Below are 15,795 nucleotides of genomic sequence, written 5' to 3'. Positions count from 1 at the left end.
GTAGTGACCAAGCCTTAGCTTTGACAACTCTCATTGAAGCTAAATTCCAGAAGAACAAGAAAGTTTCAGTGGCGTTTATCGATCTCTCTGCTGCATATGATACTGTGTGGAGGGAAGGACTTTTATATACATTTTTGAAGGTGATTCCATGTAAGAAAATGATGTACCTCTTGAACAATATGATTGCAAATCGAACTTCTCATCTTATTATGGGCGATTCAACCAGTTGTAAGAAATCTTTAAACAACGGACTGGCCCAGGGATCAGTGCTGGCACCTCTCCTGTTTGCCCTGTACCTAGCTGAAATTCCTAAAACAGTGTCACGGAAATTTGGATATGCCGATGACTGGGCACTTGCTATGGTAAGCAAAACAATGGAGGAAGCAGAGGATGTTCTTACAAAAGATCTTAGTGTAATGGGAAAGTACTTCCGACAATGGAGATTAAAACCTAACCCATCAAAAACGGAAGTTTGTTGCTTTCATTTACACAATGCAAGTGCCAAGACTGAACTTAAAGTACAATTTGAAGGCCAATCTGTTAAACACAATTTCAATCCTAAGTACTTAGGTGTAACCCTTGATAGAAGTCTAACTTTTAAATCCCATCTGGATAAATTGGCACAGAAACTGAAAGCACGTAATATTATTCAGAAACTTTGTGGATCCTCATGGGGCTCGGCAACATCTGTTTTGAGAACATCTACTCTTGCCCTGGTGTACTCTGCTGCCGAATACTGTGCTCCATCATGGTTAAACAGCTGTCATGTAAACTTAATTGACACTCAGCTGAACAACTCTTTGCGTATAATATCTGGTGCTATTAGACCTACACCTGTTCACTGGTTACCTGTGCTGAGTCATATCGCACCCGCAAATCTAAGAAGACAAAAGCTCCTACCTAAAGAATACACTAAAGTAGGGAATAATGAAAAACTTCCAATACACCAAAATATCAGAGATGTTACAATACAACGATTGAAATCAAGACACCCACCCATCCGAACTGCAATCACCTTGCATGAACAAAACTTCAATTTAGAGGAGAAATGGCGAGAACTTTGGGTCAATGTAGTAGACGGTGATCCCCAAATGTTCCCTAATTTACAAAACCCTCCACCAGGCTTCAATCTACCAAGGAAAACATGGGTTACTCTAAATCGTATCAGAACAAACTGTGGCGTCTGTGCAGATTTTATGTATAAGTGGGGAAAATATGACTCTCCAACCTGTGACTGTGGAGCAGATCATCAAACTATCCAGCACATTGTTGAGGAGTGCCCCCTGAGATCCTACCATGGTGACAAGGATTTCTATATTGTAAATGATAACGCTATTGCATATATAGAAAATCTTGATATTCAAATTTGATTTTTATCCTTTTGATATTTTTCAATCACTGTCTATTGTCTGGTGTTTATTTTTATATGATGGTAAGATATACGTTCATACGATTAAATAAATTGGAGCAGCACCCTGCATAAAGGCCTCCATACACATTGGCTATGAGTCAAACGATTCTTTGCAATTTCAACAGTCTTTCCCCAAACACAAGAGAGCTTGTCCAGAACTATCGGCAGTCTAAAAATTGGGCATACCGGAATGACAGCTCACTTGACTGCATCAGTTGGTTGGTGCCCCCCAACCTCCGTACACGTTAGAGTGTTATCTGAACTCATTGATTTCAGCCGATATGGCCGGCATTAGTCTAATGTGTATTGGGACCTTTACAGGGTTTATGAGTAAAAAGAATCGCAATCACTAGTGTTCTGATGGAAAATCTAGAACCAGGCGTTCCATCATGTCAGTGTTTCTTATGACCAGTTAGCACTAAACTTCTTCACTAAAAGTGTAATGATTTTACATTTTTATGACCAGGGTCATTTCAGGAGCGCACATGTTGACAGCCATTCAATCCATACTTACAAAACTACCTTTCATATTTGAATGCGTCTGGTAAGGAATGATGTGAAGTCTGGTACATAAACAGGGGAAGCGGGAGAACAAGAGAAGAGGCTGAATGATAGCAGATATGTAATTTTCTATTCCAGCCATCATCACTCCAATAAAACAACTTTAAATGGTCTAAAAATATTGTAAAGCACTGAAAAGTATTGCATTTGTCTGCTTCATGTTTACAATGGCCATCATTTCCAAAGCACCGCTAGTGTTAATCTCAAGCAATTTTCTGTCTGCTATGTAAGAAAAAAATATTTAGAAAAGAATCTCAATCTTTTCAAGTCAGTAAAGGCTGCTTAATCAGATGTGATAAGCAGAAGAGATGGGAGTAATGGACAGTGAGCAACACAGTAAGCAAGAAGGCAGCTTACAGCCTCAAAGCAAATGCAGAATGCATGTACATCAAGCGGGGTAACGAAGCGCAAGGTAAACATTACGGTGACACAGAAGGTCTCCCGCACCCCCTCCCTGTGATACACTGCTCTGAAACGATATTACTGAGTATACGTGATAAAGACAGGTCACAGGTTCAACTACAAAAAAAGAATTTACCTTTCATATTACATGCAAAGGCATAGTGTGCATGGGGTCTACAAGTGTGACCACCCTCGTGCTGTAACCAATGGTGGGATAGAGAATGAAGTCTGGGATACAAAGGATAGATCAAGGTCAAAACAGAGATAAATTCCTGAACTTTGATGAATTATCAAATCATGGTTACATCCAGGGCTGTGGAGTCGGTAAACCAAACCTTCGACTCCGACTCCTCAATTTCTCTTGCACCGACTCAGACTCTGACTCCTACATATATTGCTTATAGTTAGGTGAAAAATTTATTGTAATACATGAACATGTGTATGTGAACATCAGACATTTAATAATTTCTATGATACAATAATCAAGATATTTGGATAGAACATAAAATATATTTATTGGAATACAACTTTAGAACACAAAATGTAATAAATTGTAAATATGTAATACACTGTGTAATATACAGTAGATTACATATATATCGTGTGTATATATATATATTATATATATATATATATATATATACATATACACACACACACACATATATATACACACACATTATATACATATATATATATGTGTATGTATGTATGTATGTATGTATGCGTATATATATATATATATATATATATATATATATATATATATATATATTACATATTGTATTACATATTTACAATTTATTAGTTTGTGTTCTAAAGTTGTACTCCAATAAATATATTTTATGTTCTATCTAAATATCTTGATTATTGTATCATAAAAGTGATTAAATGTCTGATGTTCACATTGTACTACAATACATTTTTCACTTAACCCCTTAAGGACGAAGCCAGTTTTGTCCTTAATGCCCAGGCCATTTTTTGCAATTCTGACCAGTGTCCCTTTATGAGGTTATAACTCTGGAACGCTTCAACGGATCCCAATGATTCTGACATTGTTTTTTCATGACATATTGGACTTCATGATAGTTATAAATTTAGAACGATATTTTTTGCTTTTATTTGTGAAAAAAAAATCGGAAATTTGATGAAAATTTTGAAAATTTTGCAATTTTCAAACTTTTAATTTTTATGCCCTTAACCCAGAGAGTTATGTCACACAAAATAGTTAATAAATAACATTTCCCACATGTCTACTTTACATTAGCGCAATTTCTGAAACAAAATTTTTTGGGGTTATGAAGTTAGAAGGGGTCAAAGTTCATCTGCAATTTCTCATTTTTTCAACAAAATTCACAAAACCATTTTTTTAGGGACCACATCACATTTGAAGTGACTTTGAGAGGCCTAAGTGACAGAAAATACCTAAAAGTGACACCATTCTCAAAACAGCACCCCTCACACTGCTCAAAACCACATCCAAGAAGTTTATTAACCCTTCAGGTGCTTCACAGGAACTAAAGCAATGTGGAATGAAAAAAGCAAAAAATAAAATTTTACCTAAAATGTTGCTCTACCCCAAATTTATTCACTTTTAGAAGAAATAACACAACAAAATGAACCCCAAAACTTGTTCCCCACTTTCTTATGAGCGCGCCGATACCCCACATGTGGTCAGAAACCTTTGTTTGGACAAATGGGAAAGCTCGGAACAGAAGGAGCAATATTTGAATTTTGGAAAGCAAATTTGGCTGAAATAGATTGCGGGCACCATGTTGCATTTACAGGTCCGCTAAGGTACCTAAGCAGCAGAAACCCCTCACAAGTGACACCATTTTGGAAACTAGACCCCTCAAGGCTTCTATCTAGGGGTATAGTGAGCATTTTGGACCCACAGGTACTTCACAGATTTTGATAACGTTACATTGTCACATTGAAAATTTTCATTTTTTTTCTCAAAAATGTTGCTTTAGCATCAATTTTTTCACTTTTTCAAGAGGTAATTCCAAAAATTTGACCCCAATGTTTCTTACCCACTTTATGAGCGCGGTGATACCTCACATGTGGTCTGAAACCTTTGTTTGGAGAAATGGGAGGGCTTGGAACGAAAGGAGCAATATTTGAATTTTGGAAAGGAAATTTTACTGAAAAAGATTGCGGGCACCATGTCGCATTTGGAGGACCCCTAAGGTACGTAAACAGCAAAAAAGCACCACAAGTGACCCCATATTGGAAAATAGGCCCCTCAAGGAATTTATCTAGATGTTTGGTGAGTACCCTAAACCTCCAGGTGCTTTATAGAAGTTTATAATGTTGAGCCATGAAAATAAAAAAATAAAATTTTACCACAAAATTGTTACTTCAACCAGGTAGCTTTTTTTCACAAGGGTAAAAGGAAAAACATCACCATGAAATTTATTGCGCAATTTCTCCTGAGTTTGGTGATATCTTGTACATGGTGGAAATCAACTGTTTGGGCACACTGCAGGGCTCGGAAGAGAAGGAGTGCAATTTGACTGCAAAATTGGCTGGAATCAATAGCGGACACCATGTTGCATTAGGAGAGCCCCTGAGGTGCCTAAACAGTGGAGGTCCCCCACAAGTGACCCCATTCTGGAAAATAGACCCCTCAAGGAATTTATCTAGATGTTTGGTGAGTACCCTGAACCCCCAGGTGCTTCACAGAAGTTTATAATGTTGAGCTGCGAAAATAAAAAAAATATATTTTTACCACAAAATTGTTACTTCAACCAGATAGCTTTTTTTTAACAAGAGTACACGGAAAAATATCAGCATAAAATTTATTGTGCAACTTCTCCTGAGTATGCACCTTATGTGTGGTGGAAATCAACTGTTTGGGTGCACAGCAGGGCTTGGAAGGGAAAAAGTGCCATTTGACTGAACAATTGGCTGGAATAATTAGCGGACGCTATGTCACATTTGGAAAGCCCCTAAGGTGCCTAAACAGTGGAGGTCGCCCACAAGTGACCCCATTCTGGAAACAAGACACCTCAAGGCTTTTATCTAGGTGTATATTGAGCATTTTGAATCCACGAATACTTCACAGAATTTGATAAGCTTAGGTTGCCATATTGAAATTTTCATTTTTTTCACAAAAATGTTGATTTAGCGACATATTTCTCACTTTTTCAAGAGGCAACAACAAAACGTGTACCCCACAGGTTGTTATCTAATTTCTTGTGAGTGCAGGGATACCCCACATGTGGCCAAAAACCTTTGTTTGGATAAATGGGAGGGCTTGGAATGGAAGGAGCACCATTTGAATTTTGGAAAAGTTGAAGTAAATTGCGCGCACCATGTCACATTAGCAGGGCCCCTTGGGTACCTATACATCAGAAACCCCCCACAAGTGACCTTATTTTGGAAACTGGACCCCTCAAGGATTTTATTCAGGAGTATAGTAAGCATTTTGAATCCACAGGTACTTCACAAAAATGTTGCTGTAGCAACAAATCTCTCACTTTTAGGCTATGTGGCCATGATCCAGCGACACGGCATCTAGTACACAGTGTCAGCCTTCCTGCAGAGATGTGAGTGTTGTCCACGGGAGAACGCAGCTGCCCATGCCCAAGATCTGGGTTCAGGCTGCTGTGGACTTTAGTTCTATTCTACCTGCAGAGAACACTCATCTCTGCAGCATAAATTGACATGCTGAGGTTCGGGAAGCTGCGCCACAGGTCAGTGTATGCTGCGGAGAAAAGAAACACAGTGGGCATGGGATTTCTAAAAATCCTTCCACTGTGCTTCTACTGCACAACCATAGAAAAATCCAGTTTTTCATTATTACGTGATGTTTTTTATGCTAACTCCATTAGATATTTTAAATAGAAGAAATAGGAGTATTTACACATGAATACAATACAAATAGCTTTATTGGTACAAAAAATCAATAACAAAAACAATATTCACACAATAGTAAAAAAACACTTTAAAAAGAGAGTTACAGCGTTTAGTGCTCACAATGTAGAAGGGACACCTGGAATACCCTAAATTACTGCCTGAAATGAAACAGTAACAACAGTTGCTATGCCATAATTGATGTATAGAGTATGATATGGGTCTATGATCTAAATAAAAACCACTATTGAATAATATCTTATATCTGCGGATCTGAATCTAATGAATATATATTTATGAGTGCGTGTATACCATCATTGGATATATACTAAGGCTATGCCTGGTCAAAAACACATATTCAAATAGATAGGGAGTCACCTGCTAAGTAGATTGAATTGTCACAAATGGTAACCGAAATCTGATTCTAATAACATCAGTATAAAGCTGACATCCTCCAGTCTCAATCATACCATTCATCAAATAAAAATATCAGAGGCTGGGTGGACTAAATAGCCACAGAGTGTCAGTATACAATAAGCCAAAGGCATGGTAGTATTAAATAGTTACACATATGGCAGTATATGTAAAAAATCAGAGATCATAGGCTAAACCACTTAGGCAGTAAGTACCCCAAATCAAATCACTAAGGAGTGATCTGCTCCTGGTCCATTAGGTACAATAATAGCATATGTGCTCTGTCTTTGAGATCCACAGATCCATTCAGCTTAAAGTAACAAAATCAGGCAGGCAAAACATACCCATGTTGGTATGTGGCAGATGTCTCCTCCTATGCCCCGATGCGCATTTCACATCGAGCTTCCTCAGGGGGCTACTCGTTAATCTACAATTTCCTTCGCTTGCTTTCTCTAGCTGACTCCCTGTTCAACACCAATCATTATATTAATGTATTAGATGGCTTCATACTTGATATTTGAATTTGCTGTGCTATCTCTACTGTTTTTTCGTTTTCACAATTTTAATCGGTTTTTATTAATATTTTTTATTTATTTCTATTGCAGTTCCACGTTTCTCCTTTGTATCATCTTAGTGCCTATCCTCATTATCCACTACAGACTGGGCATTATTCTTATGAACATTTTGTGACTGCTGCCGTCTATGGACACCGCACACTGAGCACCTATTGAAGAACTATATGCTAATGTGCTCTAAATGTGATATGCAATCTGTTTGATTTTTTTATACTGGATGCCTAGTTAAGGTGTTCCTTATGTGAGATAGCTTTGTATTTTGCATTTAAGGGCCGTATTTTGCTATTTACCACCCCCTATATAAAGGGGTTTTAGTATGATGTGTGGCCCCGAGTGTATGTAAACACTAAGCATAATGTACTGTTGGTAACACACTGTCATATACAGTTAGAGCTACCAGTGATGGCTGTTTGCTGGCACATTGTGTGGATCCAATTTTGGTGGATTGCGGTCGCATCATCGCTGTGGATCTGTGCGCTTGCCTGCTGCACTCCGCCTCCTGTCCGGGATCGCGCCGCTGTCTATAGGCGGCACGCGGGTACTGGCTTTTTTGAGTCAGTATGCGTGTGCTACAGCCGCTGACGAGCGGCGGTCCTGGGGCGGTGGGCGGATAGAGGCATGCACGCGCCGTTAATGATCCACAGCTGATGTAATGGGGTAATGGCAGCTATAACAGATGCGAGGTGCCGATTAACGAGTAGCCCCCTGAGGAAGCTCGATGTGAAATGCGCATCGGGGCATAGGAGGAGACATCTGCCACATACCAACATGGGTATGTTTTGCCTGCCTGATTTTGTTACTTTAAGCTGAATGGATCTGTGGATCTCAAAGACAGAGCACATATGCTATTATTGTACCTAATGGACCAGGAGCAGATCACTCCTTAGTGATTTGATTTGGGGTACTTACTGCCTAAGTGGTTTAGCCTATGATCTCTGATTTTTTTACTTATACTGCCATATGTGTAACTATTTAATACTACCATGCCTTTGGCTTATTGTATACTGACACTCTGTGGCTATTTAGTCCACCCAGCCTCTGATATTTTTATTTGATGAATGGTATGATTGAGACTGGAGGATGTCAGCTTTATACTGATGTTATTAGAATCAGATTTCGGTTACCATTTGTGACAATTCAATCTACTTAGCAGGTGACTCCCTATCTATGTGAATATGTGTTTTTGACCAGGCATAGCCTTAGTATATATCCAATGATGGTATACACGCACTCAAAAATATATATTCATTAGATTCAGATCCACAGATATAAGATATTATTCAATAGTGGTTTTATTTAGATAATAGACCCATATCATACTCTATACATCAATTATGGCATAGCAACTGTTGTTACTGTTTCATTTCAGGCAGTAATTTAGGGTATTCCAGGTGTCCCTTCTACATTGTGAGCACTAAACGCTGTAACTCTCTTTTTAAAGTGTTTTCTACTGCACAACGCAGCGCTATGGATGCAGGGAAAACACTGAGCCCAAAACGCTTCAAACCCTGATTGTGGGCACATAGCCTAAAATGCTACAGTGGATGATTGGATAGATGTCAAACATATATAACATCCCACCCCCCTGCATATTCTAAGCTGGCGCCCTTTAGTGCCTTTTATGTGGCACTAAAGGATACCTAGCCTTGTATTTAGCCCAAAAAAAAAAAAATAATTAAAATAAATGACGTGGGGTCCCCCCTATTTTTGATAGCCAGCTAGGGTAAAGCAGACAGTTGTAGCCTGCAAACCACAGCTGACAGCTTCATCTTGTCTGGTGATGAATTTGGCGGGCTCCCCAAGCTGTTTTTTTTTTTTTAATAATTTATAAATAAATAATTAAAAAAAACAAAAACAAACGTGGGGTCCCCCCAAATTAAATCACCAGCCAAGGTGAAGCTGACAGCTGGGGTCTGGTATTCTCAGGGTGGGAAGAGCCATGGTTATTGGACTCTTCCCAGCCTAAAAATAGCAGGCCGCAGCCGCCACATAAGTGGTGCATCCATTAGATGCGCCAATCCTGGCGCTTCGCCCCAGCTCATCCCGTTGCCCTGATGCGGTGGCAAACGGGGTAATAAATGGGGTTGATACCAGATGTGTAATGTCACCTGGCATCAAGCCCAGCAATTAGTTATGTCACGGCGTCTATTTGATACCAGACATAACTAATTGACAGTAATAAAAAAAAAAAAATTAACAAAAAAAAAAATTATTTGAAAAAACACTCCCCAAAAACATTCCCTGATTCACCAGTTTATTGAAAAGAAAAAAAATAAATCCGCTGTAATCCATTTGGACGTCCCACGTCGCCTCTGGACCTTCTAGAATATGGGGGACATGTTCAGGGAACGTATCCCCCATTTTCTAGGAGTGCAGACCCTCCATTTGAGGAGAGTGAGTGCAAAGAATCTGCACCCACTCTCCCTGGGTCACAGCTGCAGCGTGCCGAGCAGCAGCAGCAGCAGCAGCCAGCGTCTCTGAACACAGGAAGCTGACAGCCGCGCTCTGCACGTGTGTCAGCGTCTGCTGTGAAGGAGCCGGAGGAGGGGGCCGCGGGGGATCAGCGCTCCGACAGGTATGTAGGACACCGGGGAACACCGGGGTGGGGATAGGGGGTGACTTGGCAGGGCCTGGGGAGCAGGTTTCTGTCGTATGTGTTATGGCACATACGACAGAAACCATAGGAACAGTGTGAATGTGGCCGGCGCGCTGCTGTGCTCGCCGGTGCGCGCGGCCATCTTGGATTTTCGGGAGGGGGTTGGGGGTCGGGGGGGGGGCACTTTGGGGACACCGGGGAGATTTATCTCCCATCTGACATGTTTGATCATGCCAAATGGGAGATACATCATTTTTTACCGGCGCGGTCATTTACTATAACTTGATGATCGGTATACGGTGTATACCGGTCATCACGTGACTGGGGACCGGAAAAACCGGCCCGAATCATGATCTCCAGGGTCTCAGCTACCCCCGGTAGCTGAAACCCCGGAGATTTTCTGACGCTGGGGGGCGCTATACACTTATTTCTGCCCGCCGTTTTAAAACGGCAGAAAGGAATAAGGACCCTTTTTTGGTGCAGTTTTAAAACGTAACGCGGTCGTAATGGGGTTAAATATAAGCATTATACTAAATGTTATTATTTAGTAAAATATTCAGCACATTCTGCATTGCACTACTGTCCCCAATTTATTATATATTTTAGGAGTCGGTGCATTTTATACCGACTCCGACTCCACCAAAATGAGCTCCGACTCAGACTCCGACTCCACAGCCCTGGTTACATCCAAGTGTTGTCCATAAAAGTAATTGTTTTTATGGACAACTCTTGGATGTAAACATGATTTTATAACTCACCAATAAAAGTTCAGGAATTTACAGTGCCTTGAGGAAATTTATTCACCGCCCAACCTAGGCTTTTTACCTATTTTGTTACACTACAACCTGTGTTTAAATATATATTTTTTTTTAATTCAAATTGTGTGTGACACATCAACACTAAATAGTCTAAGATGGAAAAGTGAAGTGAGAAAAATATAGGCAAAAATTAAAATTTATGGGATAAATTAAATCAACCATTTCCATGTGAATATATTTCTGGTTCAAGTAATTATCTTCATAAGTCACATGCTTAATGAAAGGAAGACCACCTGTGTGCAATCTATGTAAATTGCTTTTTCAATTCTACCCTCATGTGTTAGATTGGGTTGAAGTCTGGGAACTGTGGGGGACAATCCAGCACCTCTACTGTATGGTCATTGAACCATTTCATTGCCAATCTAAACCTATGCTTTGAGTCATTGTCTTACTGGAACACTATGTTGTCCCATTCATACCCATAGTACTCGAGTGCACAAAGTAACTAATCTTGCAGGATACTCACATATAGCTCAGCATTGAGACCACCATCAATCCTAGTCAAATATCCAATGCCTTTGACTGCGAAACAACCCCATATCATTAGGCTTCCTCCAACAAACTTGATAGTTCCTTTAATTTCTCGATCTTATATTGAAGTTTAGGCTCAACCTTTTTCTCAGGCCACCATTCCAGACTTATGTAATGTGTGTGATTTCTGTAATTTCACTATTAAGAAGCATACAAGCCACCTCCACTGCCGTGTTTGCAGCGCCAGAACTTATAGACCTTGTGATGACCTGACTTGTTGACACTGGTATTTTGCCTGGACGTCCACCTCTTGTATTTTGAACAGATGGACAGACTGCATTTAATCTTCTTCCAACTGTCATGTCACTCACATGATTTTCTTTGGAAATTTTCTTCATGGCTGCTCCTAAATGCAAACTACTGTCCTTTTGCTTGTGAATCAGCCTAATAAAACACTGAGCTATTATGGAATGTGAGAACATGTTGTAGTTCGTAGTACACGGGGGGGGGGGGGGGATTTTTCCACCACCAGGAACAAAAAACAGTAACAATGCAGTAACATGACACGAATCTGCATAACTAATCATATGCAAATAGTTGCAAATTAAATTTATGTATGAGATAAACAAGATCATTGTCTATAAAATGATGCTCAAAGCTGTGGTGCATGGTGAGATATGAGCTTTAAAGTCAAAAGTTCAAAACAATGTTATTCTTTTGCTCGTCAATGTAAGTGCCTGTAAAGTGACAACTTTGCAGTTTACTTGCTTTTAAACATTCTCACAAATTGAGACATTTTTAATTTTACTTTTCGTTATGTAGGTCTATCAAAGTTGGTCAGATAAGAGAAGTGCTTACAAGCTCTTTCCCATAAAGCTTGTAAGCACTGCAATGTAAGGCTGTGATTATCACACTGAAACCAGCTATATAAGAGCTACTGGACTCCTCTGATGCTTTATTTAGCGGTGACATATAGCAACATTGGAAAGTGCATAGTCCCAGTCAGCGGTGCAACAAAGCCACTGATCCAAATTGTCAACTAGGCAGGAAATCTCTGCTTGCAGACCACAGTACTCTTATGGGGGGCATGTGCTTTCTCTCCTCGCTCTCAAACTCTGTCAATCACAGCTCAGCAGCATCTAAGTTTGCTAGACAGCCAAGCGGTGACTGACACTATCTGGGAGGGAATGGTGAAAACACATGACCCCAGAGAAGACTCTAAAGAAAGGTCCAGTTGGTCTGCAAGCAAAAAATTCACATACTGCACTCCAAAAGCAACAAATGTGACGGAGTGCAAAAAAAAGCGTCAGAATCAGGGAAGCACAGTGATTTTTTACAAAGTCTTTGATTACATTTTTTTGAGCAAGTGACGCGTCCTCTTTAAACATACAGCATTAAAATGCGTGAAGATCATAACAGCAGCTTATCTTAGATTATAAATTTGATGCAGATTAAATAACTTCGTCTAACTTTACGTCACCTATTAGTTGGTTTACTTTGCCCATGTAATTTGTGTAAAAATGTTGGCACAATGATGATACATTTCAGACAATAGCCCCTTACTACTAAACTAAGCCCCTTGACCAGGGAGTCAGAAATGCGAATCTAAGATACAAATTGAGGTGTACGCCATGTAAACCAGCTGTCTGTTGTTAATGAAGCCACAATTCTGGAGAATTAGCTTAGTAAATGTTATTCATTATGTTTTGAAGCAAATAAAAACTACACAGAAACCCTGAATTAAGTGACATTTATTTAATATGGAAGCCTCCGTATTTACGAGGAGAAACGTCCCCCCAATATATGGTTACTTACGCTTTTCTTTTTTGGAGCTGAGCTCGTTCTTCTCTAGTGCTGTCCCAAGGAAAATAACCCAGCAAGTATTTCCATCCCTCCTTTCTCAAAGCATGGCAAAGTCCCTGGAGGAAACACAATTATTCCCAGTAAGACATTATTCTCCCAACGATAAAAACAGTGGAGAATATTCATCACTGATGTCAAATTCTCAGACACCGCAAACTTCAACTAGGGTTTTAAAATGCCTCATACTCACTACAACAGTTCTTGCTGTCTGATAAATCTTTGTATTTTTAGAGGCCGAATTCACATATATCTTAGTATGCACTGCAATTATTGGAATGGCCAAGGATCCCCTCACCTGAACACAACAGCCTTATAACCTTGTACATGGCTGTCAAGATTAAAAGGCGCTTTACACGCTACTATTTATCTGAGGATCTCATTAGCGATGTGACACGCCCAGATCGTAGTTACGATTTGCCAAGATCGCTCATAGGTCATTTATTAGCGGTCACATGTAACGATCGCACAAGCGACACAAAATCGTTCAGCAATATATTCTTTGACCAAGGCGGTCGTGTGGATGTTGTTCGTCGTTTGCAGGGTGTCAAACGTACCAATATGTCTCCTGCATTTCAAACGATGAACAATATTTTGAAAGTGAACGACGTGTCAACGATCAACGATTTTCAACCTATTTGCGATAGTTCGGAGTCGCTCGTAGGTGTCACACGCAACGACGTCACTATCAATGCCGGATGTGCGTCACGGAATCCGTGACCCCGACGACATATCGTCAGATAAAAATCGTAGCGTGTTACGGCGACTTAAGGCCTAAGACACACGGCATGAAAATCGGAGCGAGTGGAATGCGATAAAACAGTGCATTCCACTCGGACCAATATTACTTTAAGGGCGGCTTTGCACGTTGCAACATCGCACGTGCGATGTCGGTGGGGTCAAATTGAAAGTGACGCACATCCGGCGTCACTTTCGACATCATAGTGTGTAAATCCTAGATGATACGATTAACGAGCGCAAAAGCGTCGTTGGTGTAGGCTCCGACTTTTTCAAAATTACGCTGCCGCGACAGGTACGATGTTGTTCCTCGTTCCTGCGGCAGCACACATCGCTGTGTGTGAAGCCGCAGGAGCGAGAAACATCACCTTACCTGCCGCCGCCGGCTATACGGAAGGAAGAAGGTGGGCGGGATGTTTACATCCTGCTCATCTCCGCCCCTCCGCTTTGATTGGCCGCCTGCCGTGTAACGTCGCTCTGACGTTGTATGACCCGCCCCCTTAGGAAGGAAGCGGGACGCCGGCCAGAGTGATGTCGCAGGACAGGTGAGTGCATGTGAAGCTAGCGTAGCAATAATGTTCGCTACGCCAGGAATCACAAGATATCGCTGCTGCGACGGGGGCGGGGACTATCGCGTGCGACATCGCAGCATCGGCTTGCGATGTCGCAATGTGCAAAGCCCGCCTAAGTGTCAGCACCCATGAGCGATTTTTTTCTCAGCCCTAATCGGACTGAGAAAACAATCGCAGCATGCTGCGGGTGCAATGCTGTTCTTGTTTCTCTCGCACCCATTCAAGTGTATGAGGCCAGAGGAAAAAAAAACAAAAACGCACTGCACTCGCAGTACACCGGTGTACTGAGAGTGCAGAGCGAGAATGGCAATAGCCGGCAACGGAGGAGAGGGGGAGATAAATCCCTCCCTCCCCTCTGCAGCGCCGGCCTGCCCCTCCTCACACCGGCCCGCCCCTCCTCAGTGCCAGCCTGCCCCCCGCAGCTGTGGTCCGATCGTCTAGTCAAATTTTACACCAATTAGTAGGCTTACTTGATGCCATAAAGGTGTGTCAAATTTTGAGACATGGTGTAGCACACTAGGGTGTACTCCTTTCCCAATAAGTCACAGCCTTTTCAATGAGGATATGCTATCTGATTGGACAGGAAGAAAAAAAAAAAAAGTTTAAAATACATAAATATGGTAGAAGTCACGAACAACAAGTTTTTGGTGCATATTATGCCGGAAATCTGACATAGTTGGGTTGATAAATTGTGCAAAATCCCGAATACAGTAAACAGCAGTTATGATTACACATCTTATAGCAACGTAAACCATGAAAGTCTACATTAATAAGTAAGGCACACATTTCAGAAGTTTATGTTTGTTGACTTTTTAACTAAAACTTGATGTATAGAGCATTTCGGAGAGATTACTGCTGCCTTGGATCCAAAGGCTGCAGTGCACATTGAAGTGTGCTCATGTCGTAAAGAGATTACAAGGAGTGCTTTGTGATAAAAGGAGGTCAATGGGAAGAGAATTCTCAGTTTACGATTGACATTTTGGATGGAATAAAAGCACATCACTCTGTATTTGAAAAAAGGACCAGATGGATTTGTGGAAAAACACATCAACCAACTCGAGTGATTATTATTTCTTTATCACTATCAAATACAAAATCAGAAGAGCGGTTGTCAAATACAAAGGCAACTGGTCCCAGCAAAAAGAATTGTACCATGTTGCAGAAAAATTAAATGCAAAAGAAGGTTAGGGAAAGAAACAGCAGCATGGTACAACAGATTTGGGGAAAAGAAAAAAAAAGGACAACCGAACCCTGAATTTAATCCCGATAAATGTTAGAACATTAATTCTCATCGTGTACAACACATTTCACTACGTAAAAGGTTTGTCACAAAAATTAAAACTACAAAGATTTAAAAAGATTAAAATCAAGTCACTGACTATAGGGGGGAATTTTTTTTTTTATAAAAACCTATGTAATTATGTTTTACTAATGCACATAAACCTAAAATTACAATAAAGCTATCAAATCAGAACATGCCAATATACTCATGGGTTTTCTCAAAGAAGACACAGGACAT

At 40.5% G+C, this 15,795-nt stretch overlaps 1 protein-coding gene across 1 annotated transcript in view; it reads right to left on the bottom strand.

Moving 5' to 3' along the window:
* TBC1D15 (TBC1 domain family member 15) overlaps nucleotides 1-15,795 on the bottom strand; it is a 244,217-nt gene that overhangs the window by 55,582 nt on the left and 172,840 nt on the right. Inside the window, exon 9 of the mRNA XM_075344894.1 lies at nucleotides 12,922-13,025. Within this exon, the coding sequence (XP_075201009.1) occupies nucleotides 12,922-13,025 (104 nt within the window). The remainder of the gene's footprint in view (nucleotides 1-12,921; nucleotides 13,026-15,795) is intronic.

Source organism: Anomaloglossus baeobatrachus, chromosome 4 (assembly GCF_048569485.1).
Source record: "Anomaloglossus baeobatrachus isolate aAnoBae1 chromosome 4, aAnoBae1.hap1, whole genome shotgun sequence".
Classification (NCBI taxonomy): domain Eukaryota; kingdom Metazoa; phylum Chordata; class Amphibia; order Anura; family Aromobatidae; genus Anomaloglossus; species Anomaloglossus baeobatrachus.
The sequence above is the reverse complement of the archived record's forward strand: the minus strand, read 5'-3'. Positions and strand labels throughout refer to the sequence as shown.